Here is an 11635-nt window from a genome sequence, read left to right as displayed (position 1 = left end):
GATTAATTAGTGGATATTTAACATGATCTCTATCCGCAGGTTCCAAAAGGTTTGGTAACGAAAGGAGGAGAAGGACTGAACAAGGGGAACATATACAGAGCCAAGACAAGCTCACATGCTGTGTTTAACGAATACTGTGAGCAATTCAAAAGGGACTGCACTGTCTTTCTGAGGTCTCGAGCACAAGAGCTGGTCTCGGGAGGTAGTATGGTCCTCACAACCATGGGCAGCATACGGAGCAATGATCCCCTCAGCATTTGGGAATTTGTCGGACTAAAACTCCATGACATGGTTTTAGATGTATGCATGAGCCATTTCTTCTTTTAGGGTACGATATAAAAATTTATGTCACTAACTTACTATATATATATGATGAATTTTCAGGGTTTGATTGAAGAGAAAAAATTGGACACATTTAATATGCCATACTATGCGTCAACAGCGGATGAGGTGAAAGAGGTGATTGAGGCTGAAGGTTCTTTTATTTTACAAAACCTCGAAACTTTTAGAAATGACTGGGACTGTTACATAAAACAAGTTAACTGTGGCTTTGACAAGAAAGTGAGGGCAGCAATAATATTCATTGACATAAGAGCTGTGGGAGAGCCTATTCTCTGGCCAGCGGATTCAGAGAAAAAGCCATGGATGATTTGTTTTGCAGGTTTGAAGAAGATGTTCTTGATCACATGGAGAAGGATAACTGCCAGTTCATTGACCTGGTTATCTCGTTTGTTGGAAATTTTGGAGATGGATGATGCTTTGAGTAAGAACTTGTAGGTTGAGGCATGTGGTACACTGCCCTTAAGAGTAGATGTCTGCCTTTCGGAGATTATATCTCGGTGTAGCAAGTGTTGATGGCCTACCCTCCAGGATACAACAACCTTGATCCTTGTAGGTGTACACTCACAATACTTGGATCATATCGAACAACTTGTAGGTGTACACTCACAATACTTGGATCATAACGAACAACTTGAAACTTTCTTTTGGTGGAATAGAAAAATTAAGGTCCCATTTGGTTGACCAGAATGTTACAGTTGGAAAAAGAATTGTACTAATTTTTCTTTCAAGGATGGCATGGAATTGATTTGACATTTCCATTTGTGGTGTTTAGAATGATTCCAGACTTGAGATTAGAAAATGGTTTAAGGGGGGTGTATTCATTTAAGAGTCTACAAGATTTTTTTGTATTTTGGAAGTCTATGGGTATTCAATTGAGATTTTAAACAATCCTTTAAAATCTTGATGTATTCAATTAAGATTTAAAATTATCCATCCAAATCTGTAGATATTCAAAAGTATACTGATTTTTAAAGATTTCATTAAATGTTGGATTTTAAAGGATTTTATAGTGCTTTTTATACATATCAAAACTCAAAAACAATCCAACCACTTCCCCAGAGATTTTGATGGATTCTTTCTCACTCAAAAAATGAAGAACCTCTTCACCAAAAAAAGAAAAAAAAAGAAAAAAAGAAGAAGAAGAAGAAGCAGCTCTTAATAGGTGACACTCATCCATTTTGTCTTAGACCTATCTTCCCACTATCCTCCTCTGCCTCTGCTCTCATCTAATAATTTTTTTATCTTTATCACTATGGCTCTGGAAGCCTTAATCATTCTAGCTAATTAAGCTCACTTTCAATGGTATTGTTAAGATGATACATACACACATGTTTCTTTTTTTTTTAATCAAACCCGAAGCCGGGTGTCGATATATATATATATATATATATATATATATATATTCATCTAAAACCAGAATAGGCCATTACATACACATATGTTTCTTTTGTAGATTAGATATGAAATAAATTATGTCATTAGTTTACTACTTTATTTTTTGTATAACATTTTGGTTGATTAGTTTTCTTTTATTATTCATATAATACACAACATAAAGAATGGTAGATTGTCATATATATATATATATATATATATACACACACTTACTTTTTTGTCACTGATATAGTATTATAGTTGGATCCATACATCTATTGCTTTTAAAGAAGAAGAAAGAAAAAAAATTAGCCTATCAAAAACATCATAAGGACTTGTAAAATCTACACAAATACTAGTAAATCAATATATTATAATCAATCAGAGTCCATATAGAATTTAAACAATCCGTGGATTAAGTAAATCCATGGATTATAAAAACTCAAACAAAATATTTTAAAATCTGAATTGAATACACCCCCCTTAAGAGAATTAATTTGTTAATGATTTTCCAATAATGCCCATTCAAATTAAATATGGAATATTAAAAATGAATGAGTGGAGATAAAAATTAATAATATTATTAATTGACCAGATTTTATGACGGGCTAACCAAGTAAATTTTCAATTCCATTGAGTGAAGGAAATGAAATACCACACATCTCAAAAAAAAAAAAAGGAAATGAAATGCCACACTTTAGATGGTATTTCTATTCCGCCTCTTTTATGGAATTGAACACTGAGTGAAGGAAATGAAATACCACACATCTCAAAAAAAAAAAAGGAAATGAAATACCACACTTTAGATGGTATTTCTATTCCGCCTCTTTTATGGAATTGAACACTAGTCAACTCATTTATTTTACTTTCCTTTTCAGACGTATGATTTAACCAAACATGGCAATTTAATGGAATGAGAAACTATTTCACATTCCATATTTGATTTCCTGGCTAACAAACGGGGCCTAAAGGAAACACATGAGGAATTTGAGCTCGGAAAGGAAACAAAGGATTGAGTTTTTGTTGTGTGTTTTGATCTGGAAAGCTAGAGATTATATATAGGGCATGAATGATCAATGCAATGACAATTTAACAATAGCAATTAAACTACGTAACTTATGTAACCGAAAGGATTAATATGATGACATTGATTAGGAAGAATCAAAACGTCAAAATAGGAATGACATTTAAACTCTAAACCTTATGTAACAGAAAGCCAATATATATTTTGACATTGATGAGTTAACCAAAACGAAAGAAAGCAAATAAGGAATGAACCACCATAATTGCAGATTTTGACCAAATGAATGGTATATATATGAGTAAACTGATGAAATCTTTGTGTCATCAATCACAATCAAAGAGAGTTAATGACTATTGTCATCTGCAATTAAAAGTTTCAAATATAGCTGGTATTTTGAAATATTCAAAGTAAATTCCAACATCGTTAACTAAGAAGCGTTGAATGTGAATGTGAATGTGCTGCATATCGATCTACGTTTCATTGCTTTGTTTGTATTAGTGGTTTCCGTGTTTAATTGTTTTGTAACATAAGCTTTCTTATTGTTGTGTGCAAGTGTAACGAGTGTAACACTTCTTAGAACTCGGTTTAAATTCTGAAAATTATATTTTGATTAAAGAACTGCAAGTGTACCTAGCTATATGAACTCTATGCCAAGTTTACACAATGACCGTGCATTTATACTCTGCTGTTATAAAATAAAATATTTAACAAAAATTGACAACAGCACGTAAAAGTGTTTTAAAGCTTGATTCAGCAGACACATTAATGGCCACCAATTAGTGGTTGGGAATCAATGCAGTTAGATATGCATATGCCAGTAGAGAACATATATTCAACCATCAATTATCTTGACTGTATAGTACTGAGAAGACCCAATAGGGACAGACAGCCCTATTAATTTTAATTCTCTAGCTTAATATATGTCATTAGAGTTACTTGAATATTGGATGTTAAGGAAGAATATCTCAAAGTTGGAAGCCAAATCAGCTCTCAAATCAACCCAGAAATCAAACAGCAATCCAAGAATCTCCCTCTCGACTCTTGCCTATCATGAAGCTAGAAGCTTGATTAAACTTTACTGCATTGGGTAGAAGAAGGCTAGGGGGTTGTGAGAAAATGGCTGCAGGTAACAGATGGTGGGCTTTGATTGGTTTGCTGGTGTTGCTGTCAATATCTGCAGTTTCAGCACATGAAGAACTGGAGGAGCCACAAGAACCTACACATCCCAGGGATCATCAATTGGGTACTTATAAGCATGTCTGGCCTGTAAGTCCTTTTTTTATAATTTTTTTTTTATAAATATCTTTGTTGGGCATGCATGTTTGTCTTGATGTATTGTATTAAGTCTCCAAACTAGTAAGGGCTTGATGCATGTAATACTTTTTCACTTCCTATGTAAAAACTTTACATCCCCAGCAAATTAAACCCTGTGTTAGCTTTTGTTCTGTCTTTCTTGATTTATTTTATAAAAGCCATCCTTTTCAAGTCTTGTCACATTATTCACTCTTCTGTCACTTGAGCAGCATGGTGATAGCTATTAACCAGACAGGTTCTATATTACCAGCGAAGGTAAAAAACCCAAAAAAAAAAAAAAATATATATATATATATATTTTTTTTTAAAATGCAATGGACATGGTAATTACTTGGTGCCTCGAAATATGTAGTCCAAATATGGTAATTAACTTTGTAAGGGATGTCATGCTGCAGAAAATAAGATTTGATTGGAAAATTGTGGTGGGCACGATAATCGCTTTCCTCGGGGCAGCATTTGGGAGTGTTGGAGGTGTTGGTGGGGGTGGCTTTTTCATTCCAATGCTCACCCTCCTCATTGGTTTTGATCAGAAATCATCAATCGCAGTATCCAAATGTAAGGACACATTATATACAAGACCATATTTTGATCAAGTTGTTTACTGGTTCATGTGTAGTTTAAGACCGATTTTGTTCTACATCTGGCATGTGAGACAAAATTTTGTTTATGTTGCTTGTGTCTGGATACTCAGGTATGATCACAGGTACATCAACTGCTACTGTGTTATACAACTTACGGAGAAGGCATCCCACACTTGAGCTTCCCATTATTGACTATGATCTGGCGCTTCTCTTCCAACCAGTACTGGTGCTGGGGATCAGCGTTGGGGTTTCTTTGAATGTGGTTCTTTCTGATTGGATGATCACCATCCTACTATTTGTGGTCCTCTTAGGTAATAGTAATTTTTTATCTAATATGTAAATCTTCTCTCTTCCCAAATATCGGTAACTTGCGTGAGAGATCTTCAGCCATGATTTGCAGGTGTTTCGGCTAAGTCATTTGTCAAGGGTGTCGAGACATGGAAGAAAGAAACTATGACTGCAAAGGTGCTCTTTCAATTCTGCGTGCTTGATTTCCAGAATGATTGTATATTATGCTACATTTACTCAAATCCATCTGATACTACACCTTGCTTTATTACCTGTAGTATCTACTGGATGCTTCAAGACACTTGCCATCAAATGAGGAAGGTACCGAAGATGTTGAAGCCAAATGTACTCCTGGAGGTCCAAGTAATCACGCTCTAACAGAGGCAAAGAAAGCTAAAAGAGTGGAGGTTAAATCTTTGAAGCTCAAACTATTTTATGCATGGCTTTTGGGACTGACTTCTAGACGTTCCTAGGTTTCTATTCTCGATAATATTTGCTGGAAGGAACTTGGAATTATAGTGGCTGTCTGGCTCGTGATACTTGCATTACAAATTGCTAAGGTTATATGATCAAATCTAGTAATACATGTAGCTAATTCTTGGTTATTAGAAGATTTAATTTGGATTCCCTTTACTTGTATGCATCAAGAATTCAATTATTGACTGGAAATTACTTGTTTTGTTTGGCACAGAATTATCTGAGAAAATGTTCAATGACATATTGGTCGACAGAACTCTTACAGGTACCTTCCATCCTCATGTCAAAATAATATTGGAACTCACTAGAGGCTGCAAATGTATAAACTGAACAAGCAGACTCTTAAAATGTTTATTTTTTCTTTAATTTCTATTTGTGAACGTCAGATTCCGGTGGCTGTGGGAGTAACTTCATATCAGGCAATGAATCTCTACAGAGGGCGTAGTGTGATTGCATCGAAGGGGGAAGCAAACATGAAATGGTCACTGTACAAGCTAGTTGCCTATTGTGCATGTGGAGTAGCAGCTGGTATGCTTGGTGGATTACTTGGTCTTGGTGGAGCATTTCTGTTGGGTCCGATATTTTTGGAGATGGGAATCCCTCCTCAGGTAGATCAATTCACATATCAGGATCATTAATTTATTATGCTTAATTTTGTGTTATGCTAGAATGCACATTGGTATTTTTTTCTCATGTTCTATCAGATGCCTTGATCAACTTCAAATTACTGGGTGTTGAAAACTTCCATATAGGTGTCAAGTGCTACGGCCACCTTTGCTATGACATTTTCTTCATCCATGTCTGTTGTAGAATACTATCTCCTTAAACGCTTCCCAATTCCTTATGGTAAGTTTGTTGGCCATTCAAATAACTTTGAAGTGTTCATGAATGAGGGCATTATTATCTAATAATGTCGTATTTTTCATTACAAATCTATTGCAGCTCTCTACTTCGCTGCTGTGACTACTGTCTCTGCATTTGCGGGGCAACATGTGGCCGGAAAGGTGGTTAAGAAATTAGGAAGAGCTTCTTTGATTATCTTTATCCTGGCGTTCACAGTTTTTGTGAGTTCACTAACACTAGGTATGCATGATTCTTACATACATTTACTGTGTTTTTTTTTCCTCCTTGAAATGATCAGAATGAGGATTTTTGTTTTCATAATGAATGGCTTTTGTTTGATTCTAAGCAGGTGGGATCGGCATAGAAAACATGATTAGGAAGATTCAACACAAGGAGTCCTTGGGATTCCAGAACATCTGCACTTATAAAACCTAGTCTTATGGACCTTTTAGTGGAAGAGATTTCTAAATGTATCATTGTGAGCCAAAGAAATTACAAAGTACCCCTTCATGTTTGGAATAGAGTGACAAACTGAGGGGGGATTATATGCAAGTTTCTCAAGGTCTAACCAAATTATTAAAGCTTTGCATGGTTCCGAAACATAGCAATTGAATGTCTTCAGTTTATAGTTAGTGCGGATTCTCATAATGCATGAATCGTCGACCAAAGGGATACTTTAGTTGGTGTAACTGTGCAAGGAACTTGGGCATGCCATACAAAGACTTGCAATATGAATATTAGGATAGTTAAATTATAGGCATAGGACTGGCAATAACAGAGCAGATTTTATAAAAAAAATTGAATATCCTTGAAGAAGTTCAATAATCAGCTACTGAATGTGATGAATTCAAGAGCAAATTAGTTCCTAAGTACTAGGGCACTAGCAGTACAAAGAAACCAACACCAGAATGTTGACGATCTACCCTCACAATCAAGTCCTTCTACGATGATAAAAGAAGTGTGCAATCAGTATATAGTTGATTACAATTCTGAGACGAGTTGATAAGAGGCATCTATTGGGAGGAAATTCAATTCAGACAAGTTGGACAACAAAATTTAAGGCTGGCAGTTAGCAAGTTCCAACCAAAACATGGACACGAGTTTTATATAATGAAGCCACCTAAACAAGCCATCAATTAATGAATGACGTCAAAATCTGCATCTCACTATAGTACAAAATTGAGCGGCAATTAACATTCTTTATCATGAGTTTGCGAGACCAAAATTTTTTGCTATGAGAATTTACTCAACCAATATAAACCACGACAGAAGTTGATTTACATCTTGGTGGACCATTGCTCACCCATAATTCAAAGGACAATCAGGAAAGAAATTAAATGGAAGATGGGTCATCATTGTTCTCTCCACCTCCTCCACCAAGACGAAGGTATATTTCCTCGTGAAGGTGGCGGTGTGAGGAGGTCTAACATGGTTTGCTTCTCATTTGGGGTCAGTGGAACACCTCTAATAAGGTTCAAAGCCATGACGTGGACGTTAGTCCTTTGTCTGTGCTTCTTATAAGCCCAAATACCTGCAGCAGCACCAGCAACCACGAGCTGTTTCCAGAACCCAATAATAAATTAGCACAAAATAAACTTTAAAACCCAATAAAAAAGTTTTAGGCCTTTCTATTCAAGACTCTGCCAACTCACCGGTGATAGCCATAAGCCTGCAGTCTGCAGATCAAATTTTGGGGCATAAAGAACCGTCTCCCCAAAATCCTCCTCAAGCTTCTTGTAGATCTCCTTGTCACTCTTCCCAGCATGAATCTCGTCACGAATTAACTGCACAATTATCAAATGCATTACAACCACTACATAACCATTATGTTACAGTTGGTAGATTATCATTTATACCAAGTAGTTGATGGATTTATGAGACCTTCTCTTGAAAATCAACCAATTCAAGAAACTAATGATATAGAGAAAAAGCAATGCTACCAGAAGTTCAAAATGATAACGGGCTACAGTAACATATATGCATAGCAATGAAAACATGCTAACATGCTGTTTATGTAACAAGAAGTGTTTTTGGTGTAAATCTATGTTCGAGTTTATGGACTTAAAGATCCTCCTCGCTTTTTAAAGAAGAAACTGAAGTTGGCTGTAAAATACAATAGTGGACTAGAAGTCCACTGTCAAAGAACATTAGCAATAAGGAATCTTGTATATCAAATAAAGACAGACTTCCAATAAACACCCACTTAATGAAACAGAATTTATCGAGAAATCAAAAACAAAGACAAACAGTGGACAAGAAGTCCACACAACATAAGCTCGCAATGTAAAAACCAGGAAACCATTAATGAACCCCCAAAAGAGAAATAAATTTCCTAAACTACTGCTCTCTATAGTCCCTCAAAATACAAGAGAAGCTATAACCGAAGCCCCAATTAGTATCTCAAAGCTCTGTCATACTTACTTCTTCCTATATGCTATGGCATAGTTAGCAACTCAAAGATCCCTCTAGGAACCACTCAACTCATGGCCTTCCTTGAAAAGTCTCTACCATATTTGTAACAAATACACCGTCAATATTCTCAATGTGGCCATGCAAAGAATGCACCTTTGAGGACTACAAGGAATGAAGCCCTTCATTTTGAATATTATCACAAGTATTACTTTCTCACTAGACACCAAGCAAGAAAGCACTTAGCTCAGGAGCAATCTTTCCATCCAAATCTTTCTACAAGATGAAAGTAAGATATTTTAGGTTGATATGAAAGGCACCTGCTACAAGACTTGCAAAAAAAGTCCATAAATGTTTTTAAGGGTTCCTTTCAAAGGGCAATCTAAATACTTCATCGGCCCTGAGCCTACCTCACATTCCAATGAAGGATTCAGTCAACCTTGCAACTTTTCTCTGATATGAATTTATGCCAATCAGAAAACATTTGACTTCATTTATCTTTAAGACCCAAAACAGTACGGCTATGCAGTTCCAGCAAAGTTGACCAATTATATTCAACCTTTCAAGAATAAAAGTGGTTTGTCTGCAAATTAAAGATCTGCAATCTTCACTCAATTCCCTCCAACCTTCAACCATTCAAATAAGTGATTTTCTTGACTCATTATTAGCAACCTACTCACAACATCAACTACAACAGAGAAGAATAATGGTGATTATGGGTCACTCTGCCTCAACTGTTTGATGCCCCAAATATCCCTCCAGGCCTTCTTTTAATGATAGAAAAATTTTCAGAATACAACAACCTTCAATCCATCTCCTCCATCCCAATTTAGACCCCTTTTTAATCCTTCCCAACCTTTATAAGCTTTTAACAAATCAACTTTGAATACTAGCCCTTCCTCACCTCTTCCACAGCTTTCTTCCCTTTTGAAACTGCATGTGAAATCAGTGGTGCTTCCACAAAAGCACCATTTGCAGGTGAAATAGTCCTTTCCGATACCTCCCTAATCCTGGACGCTAGCACTTTTGCCACAAACTTTTATAAGCTTGCCACCACATTGATAGCTTGAAATCAACTAGTATTGGAAACTCTGAATTCTTTGGAATCAAATAGAATAATTCTCATCAACAAAGAATCCTTCAATCACTTTCATACCTTTCCCCTTTGCTTCCTCCCATTTCTGAAAATACCCGACGAACAACCTACTATGACTAATATCAAGCACTATCTTCTAAAAACAGAAAGTTCACAGCTAAGGGAAGCAGTGAAGTTGACTCACTGAACACATTTCCAATTGGCAATGCAACACTGCCAAATTTAATGTCACCTTCTGTCCATCTTCATATGTTTATAAGAGCATTGCTCTTTGTACATCATTTATAAATATATAAACACATAAATAATAATAATAATTCATCAACAACTCGGCCATCTAAATGCTCTTATAAACATAAAAGTTCACACCTATGCAAGCAGTGAAGTTGCCAATTGAATCATTTCCAGCTGGCTACCCAATAGTGCCAAATTTAATGTTATGCTTTGTCCAACTTTCCGCATTTATAAGAGCATTGCTCTTCAAACTTCATTTACGAATATATAAACTAATAATCAACAATCTAATTCACCTCTAAGTTGGCTATCCAAGTGATTAGTTGTCACATTATACATAAGAACATTGCTCTACATACTTCATTTATAAATACATAAACAAGTAAACAACAATCTAAGTCATTGCTAACTTGGCCATCCAAGTGATCAGTTGCTACTTTTTACCAACTAATATGATGTTCTAGTCTTTCGGCATCAGTCCAGATAACCATATGGCAAGTAACTGACTGACGATATTACTTGCTAAATACAACCATGAAAGATGCATGAGGGAAACAAAGCGAAACGATAAATGAAATACCTTTCTAAGAAGAATGGCGATATCAGCTTGTGAATCCTCAATGGACTGACTCCCACACTCAGTGCACCTAACATTATGACTGATATTTCTAGCCCGGGCATCCACCACTTGAGTCTTCTTCACAGGGTCCTCTTCGTTTTCCATCACCCTCAACCTCTCAAACCTATCATACAACACACACCCAAAAAAACAAAGCCATTTTCAAAGCTCTGAAACATTTCTAATCTCACTGAGGCATTTCATCAAACAGTTGCTGTGCACAACTTAGCAACTATTTGACGAGAAGCTATGCGAACACAACTAAAGCAAACTAGACTCTACCCATTGTCAGTATGCAAATGAATAACTCGTAATCGACAGAAAGTAAAGATTTTTGTGAACAGAAGAGAAATTCCAGTCGGCAAAAGTGAGCGTGAACATATATAAACTGTAAAGAGTTTATAGAACCACGAACATGACTTAGCAATGAAAATTGAGAAGCAAGTCAAAAGAATTGAAAATTGAAACTTACGGGACTGAGAGTACGAATTGGTGATCAAGGAATTCTCCAACTATAGCTATTAAGATTGACTGACGGAGTGAGTGTAAAGACTAAAGACACGGTGAGAGTAGAAAATATTCTGTGCTGTGCGGCCACCAGCTGACCAAGTAATCTGGAAGACTGGAACCTTGAAATTTTCATTCCATTAGTTTTTTTTTCCTTTTTTCTTTCTTGTAATATAATGAATTCTCAATTCAAAATCACTTCATTTTTTAATTCCTTTAAGAGCTAATTTCATTTCAACTCCCTAACATTTATATGTCAAATCAGTTATGATCCTACACTTTTAATTTTTCAACACATGTACCCATGTACTCTCCAATTTAATCAATCATGTTTAATAATTCATGTTTTTGTCAAGTATTTTGTAAATTAAAAATGTGGCTCTAATGGGCTCCCTTGTACGATGACGGTTCACTAATGCATCATGTAAAATTATAACTTATGTAACTACAATTTCAAAATATATCAGGGAGGCACAAATGATTTAGGGTATAAAGATCAGAGAGCTAAAATGAAATTTGCCATTTAA

General features: G+C 35.7%; 3 protein-coding genes across 5 annotated transcripts; 2 read left to right on the top strand and 1 right to left on the bottom strand.

Moving 5' to 3' along the window:
* Window positions 1-777, top strand: LOC112184588 (S-adenosyl-L-methionine:benzoic acid/salicylic acid carboxyl methyltransferase 2-like). Its single transcript, XM_024322846.2, has 2 exons — window positions 1-300; window positions 385-777. The coding sequence occupies exons 1-2, from the start codon at window positions 208-210 to the stop codon at window positions 775-777; spliced, it is 486 nt and encodes a 161-aa protein (XP_024178614.1). The 5' UTR covers window positions 1-207.
* A 2885-nt stretch (window positions 778-3662) lies between these two features.
* Window positions 3663-6843, top strand: LOC112190054 (sulfite exporter TauE/SafE family protein 3). Of its 3 annotated transcripts, XM_040515203.1 has the most exons (12): window positions 3904-4006; window positions 4264-4309; window positions 4450-4609; window positions 4746-4946; window positions 5036-5100; window positions 5202-5330; window positions 5397-5483; window positions 5615-5665; window positions 5787-6008; window positions 6153-6246; window positions 6343-6483; window positions 6593-6843. In XM_040515203.1, the coding sequence occupies exons 1-12, from the start codon at window positions 3930-3932 to the stop codon at window positions 6676-6678; spliced, it is 1359 nt and encodes a 452-aa protein (XP_040371137.1). In that variant the 5' UTR covers window positions 3904-3929; the 3' UTR covers window positions 6679-6843. The 3 variants fall into 3 exon arrangements, with proteins under 3 accessions (XP_024185245.1, XP_024185244.1, XP_040371137.1); XM_024329476.2 differs by lacking the exon at window positions 4264-4309 and having other exon boundaries at window positions 3664-4006; XM_024329477.2 differs by lacking the exons at window positions 4264-4309; window positions 5397-5483 and having other exon boundaries at window positions 3663-4006.
* Window positions 6844-7298: 455 nt separating this feature from the next.
* LOC112189620 (cytochrome c-type biogenesis CcmH-like mitochondrial protein) lies at window positions 7299-11274 on the bottom strand. Its single transcript, XM_024328961.2, has 4 exons — window positions 11074-11274; window positions 10563-10725; window positions 7896-8027; window positions 7299-7799 (listed from the first exon to the last, which is right to left on the bottom strand). Exons 2-4 carry the CDS (start codon window positions 10704-10706, stop codon window positions 7596-7598), a joined length of 480 nt encoding a protein of 159 aa, XP_024184729.1. The 5' UTR covers window positions 10707-10725; window positions 11074-11274; the 3' UTR covers window positions 7299-7595.
* Window positions 11275-11635: the final 361 nt, after the last annotated feature.

Source organism: Rosa chinensis, chromosome 2 (assembly GCF_002994745.2).
Source record: "Rosa chinensis cultivar Old Blush chromosome 2, RchiOBHm-V2, whole genome shotgun sequence".
In the NCBI taxonomy this organism is placed as follows: Eukaryota; Viridiplantae; Streptophyta; class Magnoliopsida; order Rosales; family Rosaceae; genus Rosa; species Rosa chinensis.
This window is presented reverse-complemented; position numbering and strand designations above follow the sequence as displayed.